The sequence below is a fragment of the Amyelois transitella genome, chromosome 21, assembly GCF_032362555.1.
Source record: "Amyelois transitella isolate CPQ chromosome 21, ilAmyTran1.1, whole genome shotgun sequence".
Lineage (NCBI taxonomy): Eukaryota > Metazoa > Arthropoda > Insecta > Lepidoptera > Pyralidae > Amyelois > Amyelois transitella.
In genome coordinates this window covers 6,541,809-6,558,637 of record NC_083524.1, presented here as the reverse complement: position 1 = coordinate 6,558,637, position 16,829 = coordinate 6,541,809, and the positions used below count along the sequence as shown (strand labels likewise).

General features: G+C 36.3%; 1 protein-coding gene across 9 annotated transcripts in view; it reads left to right on the top strand.

Moving 5' to 3' along the window:
• The window catches only part of LOC106135596 (AT-rich interactive domain-containing protein 2), a 33,569-nt gene extending 20,089 nt beyond the window's left edge, over positions 1–13,480 (top strand). For 5 of the 9 annotated variants that reach the window (XM_060950195.1, XM_060950196.1, XM_060950194.1 and 2 more), the window contains exons 28-38: positions 43–132; positions 1,405–1,506; positions 2,697–2,877; positions 3,462–3,640; positions 4,515–4,619; positions 5,725–5,819; positions 6,330–6,492; positions 7,149–7,295; positions 8,295–8,330; positions 11,096–11,187; positions 11,637–13,480. In XM_060950195.1, coding sequence (XP_060806178.1) covers positions 43–132; positions 1,405–1,506; positions 2,697–2,877; positions 3,462–3,640; positions 4,515–4,619; positions 5,725–5,819; positions 6,330–6,492; positions 7,149–7,295; positions 8,295–8,330; positions 11,096–11,187; positions 11,637–11,739 — 1,293 coding nt within the window. In that variant the 3' untranslated portion in view covers positions 11,740–13,480. The remainder of the gene's footprint in view (positions 1–42; positions 133–1,404; positions 1,507–2,696; positions 2,878–3,461; positions 3,641–4,514; positions 4,620–5,724; positions 5,820–6,329; positions 6,493–7,148; positions 7,296–8,294; positions 8,331–11,095; positions 11,188–11,636) is intronic. The other 4 variants (XM_060950193.1, XM_060950191.1, XM_060950198.1 and 1 more) reach the window with 4 other exon arrangements.
• The last annotated feature ends 3,349 nt before the right edge of the window (positions 13,481–16,829 follow it).

Genomic DNA, 16,829 nt, shown 5'->3' with positions numbered 1-16,829 from the left:
TATAGTTAATGTATTGTTTAATCTATATTTTGTAAATGAAAGGTCAACAACCCAGCTGGCTTGGACGAGGCGACGCTAAGCAGCCTTATTACCCAGGCAACAGAGGCCATTTCTCAACAGCAAATCATACAGGTTACAAATTAGCGAACACGCTTATGTGGCATTAATCATGGGTTTCTCACGTATTAACCACCATTTCGTTTCTCCATTAGCTATGCTGCTGGGTCTTCTACTTATTTAATATTTTGTATACTGATGACAAAAAATGTCGATGTTCTGATTGATGTGTATAATATTTTGTAAATTTCATGGAACTAAAATGTTTATCTAATACAATGAGGAAAAAGTAATGTTTCATATACTCACGAAAAATAAATTGAACTTTTGTTGAGATTAATTAATCTTTGTGGAGACCCCGAGTACTGTCCATTACATTATTTTTCTGCCCTCTAACCAAATAACACGGGCAAGGGGATAATTTCATAAAATGTACTAAGGACGCTATATTGTACCTGAATGCGGTAGATCTTTGAAATGGAGACACAAAGATAAATAAATAAATCAGATTAATCTTTGTAATTTCTCTTGGGCAAAAGAAAAGTACGAATTTATATATTGATGCACATTTGGGGTTGATTTTTCGTATGGGTATCGAGCTTAATTTTTTTTCTGCAATTCTAATCGCACACGCAGACGCTTTTAACGCACCTTAACAAATTAACATGAAAACTTCTTAATCATTTTCATCCTTTCATCAAGAATAACGAAAACTTTTCATGCTTACGTCGCAAAAAATAATTCTCCTTTGGCTTCTAACTCTTCATTTAAAAATTTTCATTGTGATGGTATTTAATAATCATTCATTCATAATATGTTAACTGTATTCAAGTAAGCTTTTCTTGCGCCGTTCATGTTAGTAAAGACCGTTCAATATCTATGGCCAGTTCAATAAGCCGTTCATATTAAAAAAAAAAACTTATTTTGCAATTTGGTTGCAGCAACTAATCGTTTTTGATCAAATAGTAGTTTGCAACCAAGTAGCAGGTCGTAAGCCAACAAATTAAAAAGAGAGAAATGTATTTATGAAAAGATGCAATTAAGCCAGGATTCTACGCTATATTTATTATTGAAATGAAATAAAAATGAAATAAATTAGAAAATATATGCCATTAAAGATTCAGCGTAATCTGTACATCTGTGTATCACAGAAAAAAAGTATAACTAACGAGTTTATCATTGTTGTGGAGGACGCTCCACTTAACTCCACCGACAAAAGTTAGCTCTTAAAATTTAAGCAGAAGAACGTGTTTTTGTTTAACATACAAGTCTAGAACCTGCTTTGGGACTATCTCAAGCTCCCGTCTCAAGTACCGTAAATATTTATTTCTACGTGTTTACGCACAGAACTCTGGCGTGATACAATCGACTCAGAGGGTGATAGTGAGTCAGCCGACGCTTGTGAGCACATCACAGCCAATCACAGTGGTGAAAACGGCCATCGCACAGGTGTTCATGCACTTTATAAGCACTTGTAGTGGCTAATTTGGTGTTTGCGCATGCGTCATTGAGATTTCGACTCGATCTGAAAGTCTTGGTTGGTGTTAAAGCTAATATAATTGATGAAGCTATTGAAACATAAGAATTAGCCAAATTTATTGGAAATAATGAAGTTCAAATTTCTTCTTTAAATTTTTTTTTTCTAATGTTTGTATTACGGCAGGGTAACATAGGATGATTTGATGTCCTTATAGAAAATGCATGGGTGAGGAAAAACATCGTGAGGCAACCTGCATTGTCAGGCAACTGGAGGTATAACCATGATCGATCCAATACGAATCGATCATGTGATCACACGGATTGATTGATGATCGAAAAATTCCTATTGTAGGCGTATTGCTATTGTAGCCCATCAGCTAGTGTATCACTATTTGAATCCCAATTCCATCATGAAGCCATACAGCTGAACGTGGCCTTCCAGTCTTTTCAAGAGTTGTCTCTGTCTACCTCGCGAGGAATGTAGTCATGATTACTTGTATGTATGTAGTGTTCTCAGTATGCGGCTTAGACCGAAAAGACATTTCTCCTCGAATCGAGACGAAGTAAATTTGACCAGCGCAAATACCTCTAGATGTTGAGTTGTAGATTTTGTGCATGAATATTGTCATTCGAAGTTTGATTGAGCTGAATGTTAGTAAACTGTCATGTTATGTCTGTATACAATATCCTATATCATACAAAAACAATTTAAAGAAAAAAGTAATTGCTTCGGTTTTATTGAAAAAAAAAAAAAAAATATGGCTGGCTCTTGTTTGTAAATCAAAATATTGTTTTTAAAGCTTTTTTTATTATTATTTATTGTAATGGCCTTTGTAGATTTAAGACGGTATTTGGAACAGAAATAGGTAAATTTAGCATCGATTTGAAATTAATAGATAGTATTTTTTTTTTAAATATTTTATGTAATTTTTTATACGACATATTTTTTCGCTTTTTATACGAAGTTTTATTTATTTTAATTCATACTTTATATGCTTTAACGTTTGTGCCCAGAATTCGTGGAATACTTTTATGTTTATAAAATAATATTCTTATTCACTTTTAGTATAATCGCTCAAATTTAAAACGTTTCTTAACTTTAAAATAGTGAAAACTATTAAAAATAAAATTCATAAAAAAAAAACAATAAAAATTCGCAGAACACTCCCCAAATAACGCCAAGTCAACAGCCAATCATAACGACGCAACCACAACCCCACAAGGCTCAGATCGTGAACCAGCCGCAACAGCAGATTGTGGTCACGCAGAAGCAACCACCTGCCCTGATTGGCACCTCGTCTGGCAACCAGATCATACAGGGGAACCAGCAGATTATACAAGGTTAGTAGGTTTCAAGCCATTTTTTTTTTACAAATTACACATATTTAATTAGCCTCGAAGTAAGTTCGAGACTTGTGTTACGAGATACTAACTCAACGATACTATATTTTATAATACATACTTATATAGATAAGACCCAGGCCAATAAGAAAAAGTTCTTTTCTTATCATGCACTGGCCGGGATTCGTAACCGGGACCTCCGGTGTCACAGACAAGCGTACTACCGCTGCGCCACAGACGCCAAGGCCCATTTATGGGTACCTTATAGTTAGTAAATCTGGTGTTAAGAATACGTAAAAATATCGTATATTATACTTTCTTTGTGGCAAGACTACATTCATTTTGAAATGTTTTAATCAAAGTAACATACAATTAAAAAAGTTATAAATATATAATAAAGGGTCAGGTCAAAAGTACTCGAAACCGTCGAGCTTGCATGAAGAGAGTTATGAATGCGGATGAAGCGAAGGAAGTATGCAGAGATCGTGGCAAGTGGAAAGAGGTAGTCTCTGCCTACCACTCCGGGAAAAAGGCGTGATTTTATGTATGTATGTATGTAATATATATTTTTTTTCTGATTTAAGGCAACCAACAACTGCTCCAAGGGAATCAGCAAATCATCGCAGTTTCCAACAACCAACAAATCATAATGAACACCCCTATCAAACAGACCGTACACAGGGTGGTGCAACCTCAGAGGAATCAGACCCAACCTGCGACTCAGGCGCAAGAGACTAAACAGAGTGTTATACAGAGCAGTGGGGTAAGTTCACAGGCTTAGTGTTAGGTATTATATACTATTATATACCTACGGGACAAATTACACTGATTGAGTTAGCCTCGAAGTAAGTTCGAGACTTGTGTTACGAGAAACTAACTCAACAATACTATATTTTATAATAAATACTTATATAGATAGACATCCAAGACCCAGGCCAATCAGAGAAAGTTCTTTTCTCCTCATGCCCTGGCCGGGATTCGAGCCCGGGACCTCCGGTGTCACAGACAAGCGTACTACCGCTGCGCCACAGAGGCCGTATTAGGCCTATCAATTAACTTTTAATTTATTTTAACTTTTAATGGGCCTCAAAGGTAGGTACAATAGGTGGACTCAATGCTAATAGCATTCTCTAGCAGTCAGCATTTAGAATATAGCAAACATATGAATAATCCGGTGTCAACTATTGTTAGACATACCTACGTAAATGTTATGTACATAAAATGTATACATAAATGTACATATATATGAATATGAAAATAAAAAATGTTTATTCTATCACTTCAGAGGTTAACAACATAGTGGCTTGAGACTCCATTTAAGCACATGAAGTGGCTTGTGTTCGGAGTATGCTCTCTTTCTAGGTTGACATAATTTAAGTATGTTAGTTAATTATGTGTTAGTTACAATTCTGTGGAAAAAAAAATAGAAAACTTAACAGTATGTCTATGTATCGTGATAAATTTCGAACCGCGGGTCTGATCTTGATGAAATTTCAAATGTATGTAGGATCAAAATCTGTTAAGCAGTTTTTGTGATGTTCACAATTTTGTAAAAAAAAAATCAAGTGTTCGTAAGGTCTAAGTATTTAACTTTTTTTTTATGTTTCTCGTACATAACCAATTGTTGTTAATAACAGAAACCACAGCCTCAAATGCGGCAAGTGATCACCCGTCAACCAGTGATGGTTGGCAACACCAAGATTGGTGATAAAGAGCTCATCGTCAACCAGCCTGTTACTGAGGTGGGTACTTCCTTCCGGCCAGATGCATCCTTACCACTCTGGAGATTACTTATTTAAATTACTTATTAATATTAACTCCAAATATAATACGACATTTTTTTATTATTGTTATATTCAACACTAGAGGCCGCCCGCGACTTTGTCCGCATGGAAACCCTATCAATCCCGCGGGAACTCTGGGATAAAAAGTAGCCTATGTGTTATTCTGGGTCTTCAGCTACCTACATACCAAATTTCATGGTAATCGGTTCAGTAGTTTTTGCGTGAAAGATTAACAAACATCCATACATCCATACAAACTTTCGCCTTTATAATAGTAGTAGGATAATAGCCGACATAAACCTGCCCGATGTTCCATATTATTTTAAAATTGCGATGCCCGACAGGGTTCATATTGTACCTATTTATGAGCAGTCAGCTGTAATTCAACTGATGTACTTTATGATATACATAAGAGATGTTGAATTTGAAGCCAAGGAAGGAATACTGTTTGACTGTGGATCCTGGATTGGGTGAGTCAGGTTTTTATACACGAAGCGACTCCGACGTCTGACCTCCGCAACCTTAGCAGGGGAACCTGACCCGCATTGGATCGATCATGGTTACACATCCAGTTGCTTGAATGTGCAGGTTTTCTCACCATGTTTTTTCTCACCGTAAGGGCATCGGTTAGTATTCAAACTAATGTACGCGGTGGGATTATAACTTTTGTGTCACATGCCCCCTTAAAGTCTTTTGCAGAAAGGTTTTACTTGTATACATACATACATATGGTCACGTCTATATCCCTTGTGGGGTAGACAGAGGCAACAGTCTTGAAAAGACTGAATGGCCACGTTCAGCTATTTGGCTTAATGATAGAATTGAGGTTTAAATAGTGACAGGTTGCTAGCCCATCGCCTAGAAAAGAATCCCAAGTTTGTAAGCCTATCCCTTAGTCGCCTTTAACGACATCCATGGAAAAGTGATGGAGTGGTCCTATTCTTTTTTGTATTGTTGCCGGGAACCACACGGCACTTGCATCTTTACTTGTATAAATGTCATTATTCACTAAGAACCAATCCTCTATTGTGTAGGTTGGTTTAACACATGCCGATTGTTCTAGAAGCAGGTCGCGGCGGCCCCGAAGCCCCCCGCCACGCCGCCGCCGCCCCCTCTCGACGACACGCCCTGGATCTGCCATTGGAGGGGATGCAACAAGTATGTTTGTTTTATTTTATAAGAATTATAATCATTAAGCTCAACGTGGTCTTTCAGTCTTTTCGAGACTGTTGGCTCTGTCTATCCCGCGAGGGATATAGACGTGATGATGTATGTATGTTGAATGTGTACGAGATTTGGAAAATAGGCATGTGTAAATTTTTGAAAAAAAAAAAATTGTGTAATTCATCTGCTTTGTAAAAGATGAGGGAATGCGTAATGAACTTGGGGATTCTTTTTTTAGGCGATGGGCTTGCAACTTGTCATTATTTGAATCTCAATCCTATCATTGAGTCATAAAGCTGATTGTGGCTTTTTTCTTTATTCATTCAGATCAGACATTGACGGGTAAAGACCAGATTATTTGTATATATGAATAAAGAGACGATTCATTTATTAAATTTTGTTTTAGCATTATCTATGTTTCTCATAACTTTTGATATGTTCAATGTAAAATTTTTATTGTTTTAGATCGTGATATTGTTCAATGAAAATGTTGTATTGTTTCAGATCGTTCGCGAACGCGGCGGAGGTGTTCTCGCACGCGGCGCGAACCCACTGCCCCGCGAGCGCCGCGGGCGAGGCGCCGTGCCAGTGGCTCGACTGCGACCGCGTGCCCAGGAAGACGTTCGCGCTGCTCAACCATCTCACCGACAAACATTGCACCGCGCACGTGAGTTATACAGCCTTACATACATACATACATACATAAAATTACCTCTTCCTCTTGCCACGATCTCTGCATACTTCCTTCGCTTCATCCACATTCATAACTCTCTTCGTACAAGCTCGGCGGTATGAAGAGAGGTTATACAGGCTGACTTGTTTCAAAGGTGAAACGTTTCAAATACTAGCTCGGACGATCACACTGAACAACTTTTCCTATGGGGCCAATGATGTATTCGTGATAAAAAAAACAGCTGTTCCGTACGAAAGTAATTAGTTACCGCGCCAAAATGGACGGCTTCAAATCACAATCAATTTTAGTAATTTCAAATCACCGCGCAAATAATTTGAGTTGGAAATTTGAATTAGTAATTTCTATATCGTGATTTTGTCAGAAACATAAAAGTAAGATTTTTCTTATAAATTAAAATTAATACATCAAAGTTTGATGTATCGCTGAAATTAGCTTGCTCGTTTTTCACAAAATAGCTGACTGTCTGCCTCATCAGATAAAATGTGATAAGGCCAGCTGCGAACTAGTTTCAATGACGACCATTTTTGTTATAAAACTGCTTTTGTTTATGTAGCCGTATTGCGATTTATCTGTCAGATATTTATCTGTCTATTCACAAAGATCGTAAGACCTCTAATATAACTTCACAGGCACTGAAAGCGATATACAATTCCCGCCGTCACGCGGCGAGCGAAGCCGACGGCAACAAGCCGGTCTCGCTCGGGTACCCGCCCAACGCGGCGCTGGCGGCGCTCAACAAACACGCGGCTGACATGTTCAACCCTAGGGAGCTGATGGTAAGTTTTATGTTTAATATTATGTATTGAAGCCTATATTTTATTTATTTAGCTCTACTTGAAACAGAGGATTTTCCAAAAGAGGATCCAAAAGTTTGTGTGAAAGAGAGCATAATACGATAAAGACTATTATTGCTCGTCATCTAACGGCAGTTTCTTGACAATATCCTCGTCACGAATGATTTGTCAATGGCGTTTAATAGTTTACTCCAAATAAATTCACTTACGTACACATACGATAATATTCAACAAGGTGATTCTGCAAAGATCCTGTGTGGTGATGTTCATTCTGACACAGTTTTATTTCTGAGGATTCAATATCTCTAGACAACAATAACGCGCACGTAACATATTATGCCTACTCACTCAATCATAATGTTTTTTTGAAATAGGACACAATATTTCGCACTCTAATATAAATTACGAGCGAGAAACGATGAAATGTCAAAGGGGTTTTAACTATTTCTCCCACCAGATGGCACTAGTTAAAATTGTTGTTAGGGCACTGTCAAATTAGATATTTAGAAAGTAACCAAAAGTATCAAATCTCCTAACAATATGGAAATTTCTCTTTATCTTCTTGGTCAACTTCAGGGTTAGAGAAAGAGGGAAGATTGGGTTACATACTTAATTGGTGCTATCTGGTGTGAGGCAATTAGAAAGAACTAATGATGTTTCAAAGTACATAGTGCTCGGGACTTAAGTTGACATTTTGTCCACTGTACGTATAGGGCAAATGAAGACTTGATAAATTGTCCTTAAAAATTTTTTTGCCACAATTTGGAAACTGTACGTATTTTTGGTAAATTCATCGTTTCATCAAACGTGTTACATTAAAGGTATAAATGCGTAGCGATGTTTTTATGTGAAATACAATGTTATCACTTATTATTGACCTCAAACAATATCTAAATTAAAAAGCTGCTTCTAAAAAGCAAATTCAATTTCGGTTCAACTCATATTCCGTGCATTGAGGTTGTATCGTTTATGTTTACACAGCACCGCGCCGACAGCGCACGCACGGCGGAGCAGCTGGTGAGCGCGCATGCTTGCTTCTGTGTGTCGTCTTGTTTTGCCTTGTGTTTGTTTACATTACAATTGGCAATTGACATTTATATACTTGTTAATTATTAATGGTGCCGTGTGGTTCCCGGCACCAATACAAAAAAGAATAGGACCACTCCATCTATTACCCACGAATGTCGTAAAAGGCGACTAAGGGATAGGCTTACAAACTTGAGATTTTTTTTTAGGCGATGTGCTAACAACCTGTCACTATTTGAATCGCAATTCTATCATTAAGCCAAATAGCTGAACGTGGCCATTTAGTCTTCAAGACTGTTTGCTCTGTCTACCCCGCATGGGATATGGACGTGACCATATGTACTACTCTGTCAAGAAAGTAGCAGGAAAAGATCAATAATACACAAACTGTTTGTTATTCATCCAAATTTATTTTATCACCTTCAAAATATGCTCCTTTAGAAACGATACACTTACGCCAACGAATAATCCAATCATCAAAACATTTTTTAAACGCTGTTTCCGGAATTGAGGTCAGTTCTCGCCGCGAATTCTCTTTTATGTCTTCTACCGATTGAAAACGGGTGCCACGAAGTGGTAATTTGAGTTTAGGAAAAAGAAAAAAGTCGGCTGGAGCCATATCTGGTGAATATGGTGGTTGCTCGATGGTATTTGTTGAGTGTTTGGTTAAAAATTCGTTCACAATGATGGCCTTGTGCGAAGGTGCATTATCATGGTGCAAAATCCAAGAATTTTCTTTCCACAAATCTGGCCTTTTTCGTCGGATTTGCTCTCTTAAACGCCGCATAACACTCAAATAATATTCCTTATTTACCGTTTGACCTTCCGGCAAGAATTCCGAGTGCACAACACCGCGATAGTCAAAGAAAACAGTCAACATGACTTTGACTTTTGAACGACTTTGGCGTGGTTTTTTCGGTTTCGGTTCAGTTCAGAAAGGCGCCACTCCGAAGCTTGTTGACTAGTTTGCATGTCAAACTCGTAAACCCACGTCTCGTCACCAGTAACAATGCGTTTCATGAATGTTGGGTCGGAATTGACTCGTTCTAGCATGTCCTCAGCGACTCTCATGCGATTGAGTTTTTGAAAAAAATTCAGGTCTTTTGGGACTAGCCGAGCGGCAACATGTTTCATACCCAAATTATTAATTAAAATGGTACGGATCGATTCGTGAGATACAGAAAGTTCGGTGGCTATCTCTCTCAAAGTTGAATGAGGATTTTCAGTCACTATTTCCTTCACTTTTGCGATGTTAACTTCAGTTGCAGACGTTGATGGCCTACCAGAGCGAGGCAAATCTTCCACCACATCTCGACCGCTTTTGAACGCTTTGTACCACTCATAAGCACGAGTTTTTGATAAAGTCGATTCACCGTAAGCCTTCTGTAACATTTTCAGTGACTCCGAACAGGATATTCCATTGGCAATGCAAAATTTAAGACAAACTCTTTGTTCGATATTTTTATCCATTATGAAATTAGCAATACACACTAGATATGATATAACTAAAAATAGCACTGTATTTAATGTAAACAACAGATGCAACTCAAACTCCGCGCCAAAATGGAACCAATGTGCCAATCTAACAACAACAAAAAAAAAAAAAATTTGAATTTGGAACCATAAATAAATAATCCATTCCCGATACTTTTCTGACAGAATGTATGTATGTATACTTGTTAATGATAATGATAAATGATGAGAATACTTTAATTATTGTTTTTTACGAATGAAGGCAGTCTTTGTGAAATTTCTAGTAAAAATAAATTGAGCCATCTTCTAGTAAAATAAAATTGGTTTTGATTTACTAATGGAAGAAATGGCATATAAGGGTTGGAGTTTCAAATAGTCACTAAAATAGGACTTTTTCTTTATGTCAATTGTTAGTTTTTTTCATTCTAGTTTTGGTTAATTTGTGTGTGTATTTTCACGTCATAGAATTAATTGTGTATGTTTCCTTTAGATTGTTTTTGTTGCTTTTATGTGTGTGTGTGTGTGTCTCTGTCTTCGTTTTGTCACTCATTTCTTTAATTTTCCATTGATTAGAGTTCGGACTTTTGGAAAGAAGGTCCACGTCGTTGTTTTTTTTTAAATTGCACGTTTCAACTTAAGTTTGGAAACTACATTAAGAAGTAAGGGCAGAAGAGCGTGAAAATATTTCTTAAGGCTCTTTATGCATTAATTTGTCAATGTGTTATTTACTGCCAGTGTGTACAAGCGAGTGCAAAAGTCAGAAAAAAAATAATAGCTCGCTAATTTTCTTGCATAAAAGAGTAAATAATACATATTTATTGTATTGTATTTCAACGCCTTAAAGACTTTTAGTGATTTTGTTGGAGTATGTCTACTTCTCCCTTACTGTATAAGGTTGACCTAAAAGATAAAGTGAAAGAAATTGGAGGTCCCGGGTTAGAATCCCGGCCAGGACATGATGGGAAACGAACTTTTTGTGATTGGATCTTGGATGTTTATCTATATAAGTATTTATTGTAAAATATAATATCGTTGGGTAAGTATCTCGTAACACAAGTTTCGAACTTACTTCGAGGCTAACTAAATCTATGATCTGTCTCGTATATATTTATTAGAGAGTGAAATGGTCAAAGTTCTTTAATAACCTCCTAAGTGTTCTGTCGTCTTATGTGGTATTTTGTAACGATAGTTTTAAAATTTTGCTCGAATTTATTGTTAAGGTTTCCTCTAGAGGTGTATTTATTATGTATATATATCTATAGTAATAATTTTTTTTAATTCAGGATGAGAACGAAGGGCCGGTGACGAAAAGTATACGGTTGACGGCGGCGCTGATATTGAGAAACATCGTTATTTATTCTAATACCGGACGGAGGTAAGTTATGTCTATAATTCAATAACAAATAAAATTTTCTTTATTGCCCATAAAAAAATTACTTATATTAATATGTATGTAGTATAATATATATGTACTAATTTAAAATATATAAAGCTATCTGTACTGATATGTAAGTTGCCTGTCCGTCGGTGACATCGGTTTAGTCAAATATGCTGTCAAAAAGTCAATAGCCTTTTTTGCCGAGACATTTCTTAGTAATGGGAATTTGAACCGGATCATTGATTTCTGAGAAAAGTGTAGGTGAGAAACTGGGGGTGAGAAACTCAACGAATTTGTAGAAGGAGTACAAAATAAAAGCGTTAAATTCGCACATTTAGTATCGATCTTTGCAGATCGAAGAATTGCAATCATTAAACTTATTAAGGCGGTAATAACACCATGCTTTGTTAGTCGAACTTTCGTTAAAATTTTAATATTATTTTCAGGCAACTTCGCTCATACGAATCTCACCTATCGTCGATTGCTCTAAGCAACGTGGAAGCTTCGCGAACGATCGCTCAAGTGCTGTTCGATATGAACAACATTTGAGATACGAGCAACGGGCATGGGCCCGGATAATATCGTAGTTCTTCTCGGTACAAATCCACTGAGGGAGTAACGCAGCAAGAAAATTCAAAAATTAAAAAAAAATCTTTTTTTTTTTTAAATAAGCAAACATGTATGGCAAGCTAATTACACATAAAGCCGGGTCTTCTGTACGTGCGTGCACAACTGATGGGGTCTAATATAGTTCAGTTCATTCATTCATATGATCACGTCTATATCCCTTGTGGGGTAGCAGCAGTCTTGATAGACTGATAGACCACGTTCAGGTTTAATTTTAGAATTCAGCTTCAAATAGTGACAGGTTGCTAGCCTGCTAGCATCGCTTAAATGAAGAATTCTTAAATAAGCTTGGAATTCTTCATTTAAGTGGTCCTATTTTTTTATATTGGTGCCGGAAACCACACGACACGTTGGTTCACATAATGCCTATTTACTTTTTATCGAACATAAAACATTAAATAAAATATAAATATACGTTTTTTTAATCGTTACACAAACAGTGTTGCATTAGACCCGGCTTTTGGACAAAGAATACTAAAGAAACTTTCTGAGTATCGAAGGATAGAAAATCTAATTTTTGGAATTCGTTGGCCAGGTGTGTACGTAGCTTTAAAAGTTACAATAAAACAACTGCCACTTATTAAAAAATCGTTTTTAGGACAAGGTACGATAGCTTTTTTTATTGAATGTAAGTACTGACAAATCTTTGTTTTGTGAAAAAATGGTGTGAAATGATGTGTGCTTCAATGTTTTTGTTATTCGTATTAAGATTCCATTTTCGAAGTTCAAAAGTAATTGTTTTTCCGGTATTACTTTAATCCTTCAGTTCCTCAGAGGACCGTTAAAAATTAAACCCTATGTGTGTGCAATAAGGTTTAAGAAATGACACTGAAAGAAAAATAAAAAGAGTGCTGAAAATGCATCTTATGTTTGGAAAAGGGTAAAATTTTCCGACTACTCCGCCGTCACCGGTCACCGTTTCTAGATTGAGGGAAGAAATGGAAAAAGTTTAAATGCAAATTAATTCTAAGTTTCTTATTTGGCTAAGTAAAATATTTCTTTGCTTTGGTATTTTTTTTGTATTCTATGAAAGTACTTAGCGTTGCGTTCATGACGAGTTCATGAAAAACAGATTGTGCTTTTGATTTTTTGTTACATTATTTAATTCGTTTTTAGTGTACATGCTTGCTTTTAATATTTCTGTCTCTATTTACCCATCACTTTTGAAAATGAGTTTCCAATGAATGATATCATAGAAAACGGAAAATGTATTTGTCTTATACAATAGGAATGCCAGTTTATATTTGAAACAATATGAAGGATGTGTCGTGGTGTATGATTGCGCGCAGTTTTCCGCGCCGTTGTAAACCTGTCAAATATTTATAATTGAGATCTCGGATCACAACCATTAGTTGTGATGTCGCATTCAACAGTATTTAACACTTCTACGGTCTACATTATTATGAATTCTATGTAATGTTAAAAAACTTTTTGTGTTTAAGTATATAAAAGTTTGTAAAGTTATTTTTATTCCTAATTGTCCCATGTAGAGAATCTATACTTAAACTGTTTGTTTGTGAACTAAGTAACTGATTAGTGTAAGAAATAATTCATAACCATATATATATTTTATATAGACTAGTTCTTGAACGAATGTTTAAATATAGTGTTTAATATAAATAAATAAGATTAAGTAACAGTGGACGTAGTATAAAAGTAAAAACAGAAATATTGAATAAATTGCGTTTTGTTTTATTTTACTTTGTACCTAGTGTTGGGTGGACATTCATAGAAATGACACCAGGTATGCATTTAGAGTATCCTCCTGGTATTAGACTAACTTCGCCGCCATCCGCACCTCTGTGGAGAGGAGCCCGGGGGAATTTAGATTTTTACACGAAGTAACTCCTATTTAACTTTCGCAACAAGCTCGATCACACATGAACTATAACAATATTAATACTAGCTAACAACAGGTAGCTAAAAGGCTAGTTGCTTCTATGAATCTGTAAAATATATGTCTGTATGTACACAGAAAATGAAGAAAAAAAAACAATCGATTTGTAAGGTCTGATTAATAGGTGGGTAATAGGTTGAACTGTTTTCTTGATTTACCAATGAAAAATATGATTGGATTGCCAAATTACAAATGCTCTTGAACTTCCCGAAATTCAGAATTCCTTTATTTATATTTCAAAGCATTGCAAAATAATATCCTACCTAGCCTTCTGTATACAGAATGCTATTAAAGGAACGCTGCAGTTTGGACGCCATTATCAATTTCATTGAGGCGATATTAAATCCTGGGATATCAAACTACGCTCGACCGGCGTTCCCTTTGACTTAGGGATGTCACCATATTGAAAATACCGTTTTTTTTTATTAATGCAAAGCGTATTGGCGCCCGAAATCTTAATGTGTATTATGCAAAGACCACAGCTTTGAAGTCCAAGATTGAATATTGGATAAGAGTGAATCGCAAAAATTTACGACAGAATTTTTGTGTTTAATAGGTACCTATCTGGGAGCTAAAGTTTTTGGAATAAAATTATAAGTAAAATAGGTAGGCAGTAGTAGTAATAGTAGGTAGGTAGGTAGGACTTTTATCTGTAATGCAATAGACACCGCGTTTTTGTAGCCAATTTTACTTTTGTGCTGTACAGTGCGTTGTCTAATAAATTACGAAGTCTGTTGCGAACGTTGCGGATAATTATCTAGTGCATATATATAGTGCGAGTGTTATTCGATCAAACCAGTTGATCAAATAAACGTGAATTTCTATTAAAAAGGAATAACAGTAGTACCAAAGCGTTACCGCAACGGCGCTGATTAAACATACATACATATAGTCACGTCTATATCCCTTACGGGGTAGACAGAGCCAATAGTCCCGAAAAGACAGAATGGCCACGTTCAGCTGCTCGGCTTAATGATGGAATTGAGATCCAAATAGTAGTAAGTTGCTAGCCCATCGCCTAAAAATGGGATCGCAATTTTAAAAGCCTATCGTTTAGTCGCCTTTTACGACATCCATGGGAAAAAGATGGAGTGGTCCTATGCTTTTTTGTATTGGTACCGGGAACCACACGGCACTGATTAAATCACACAAATCACAAAATCGCGTTCACTTGCTCGACTTATTGTTCGAGTAAAATTAATCGATTTTACTAACCCTCAATTGTTTTCTTAAACTCGCGAGCCCTATGCAAGCATCCGCAGTCCAGACGAATGCCTTAGACTGCATAAGAAGAGCTGCTTTTGCATATTTGATCCCTGAGTTCGAGAGGGATTAGGTGACATTTTTACGAGCTGGACGAAGTAATAAACTGTGGGGCTTAAAAACGATTCCCAGCAGGGGAAAATATTTAGACTAGCAATTCCAAATATTTGCCAATTATTTGTATTTACGTACAACGTATTACGTACTAGTATCGGATAACCGTTCTATAACGAAATCCTATGCGACTTCGAAATGGGTATTCACTATTCTTTTATTGTTATTTTCATTATTAAAGGTCGTGTTTCTCTAATGAGACTTGCCTTTTAAAAGTGTCGCTTACGGACAAGCTACAAGAGATGCTGATAATAATCGGTTCTCTTAAATTTGAGGCATTGCATGTTGCAAACTACTGTTTTTTAAATATTAGGTTATGGGCCCGTACATTCTGTAATATGCAATAAATTAATGTAATGCTCTTATTGAGCATATTTCATTTCAAAAGTAAGCACAGATTCCGGTAAAATATAGTCTCCTAAGCATTATATGAATATTTTAAGCGATGAACACTTCATATCTCAGATGACCGGATAACCGCGCCGTCCGCTACCGGCTCGGTCCATTACTTAGACAAATATTTAGCGTCGCTATGCCGCCATTAATATGCGAGCCGTGGTTGGAATAAGACGAATTCTTGTGAAAATGTGTTGTGGTACTCCGGTGTCAAGTTACAGCGCCGATAATGACTTGACTTTTATCTGGAGTATCTTTGTCTTTATAAATGTATCTAGTACTACTAATGATTCTGTGTTATTGGCTACATACTATTTTTAACCTGAGGCTTCACAACAGAAGGAATTTTCAGAACTAACAGGTGCTTGTGTTGCTCTTGAAGGTGTCTAATTCGAAATAAAAAGAAATACATATTTTTGAAGGTCTGCCCCAACTTTCATAAAAATCGTTTCCGAAATTACGTTTACTCGGTACAAAAAAACTAAAATCTTTAATTTCGTTTTTATTTTATTTCAGAAGGGGTTAAAATAAACTCAACGTTTATTCTCAACCCCTGTATTTCCCATTTAATAACAATTCTTTTGATAATTTTATAAGGACAGTTTTATTTAAACATCAAACGGTAAATTGCGACATCGGTATGAGCCACAAATGGATTTTAAAGTAGAAATTAAACGCGTTTCATGCTCGGACGTGACTCTGTTTCGGGGATCCAAACTCGAAAAGGGATAGTTTCATTGCTCCGGACAAATTGTATTTTTGAAACCCGCTACGCAAATTAGAAAGACTATGTATAGTTAAAAGATTTCTATAGCTGTTTGTGGTGGATTTATTTAGGTAGGTGCCGAGTGATTTAGAATAGGGACCACTCCATCTCTTTCCCATTGATGTCGTAAAAGGTGATTAAGAGATAAGCTTATAAACTTGGGATTCTTCTAATAGGCGATGGGTTAGCAACTTGTTACTGTTTGAAGCTCAATTCTGTCTTTAAACCTAACAGCTGAATGTCTTTCAAGACTGCTCGAGGTAGACCTCGCAAGGGATAAAGACGTGATTATATGAACATGGCCTGTCAGTCTTTTCGAGACTTCTGTCTCTGTCTATCCTGATAGGGAAAGGAAAAAAAAACAACACGTAAAATTATTTACCCTACGACTTTTTCTAAGTTATAAAATAACATTTGCACACACGTCGAGTAGAAACGACCTTAACACTGCAAAACCGAAATTTATTCCGAGCTGGTCTGTGGTCAGACGATATTTAATTTGATTTCCATACGGTTAAAATCTACCTGGTGAACAAGAGTTATTTGCTATTGCATTCCTTTATGTGACAATCTGTG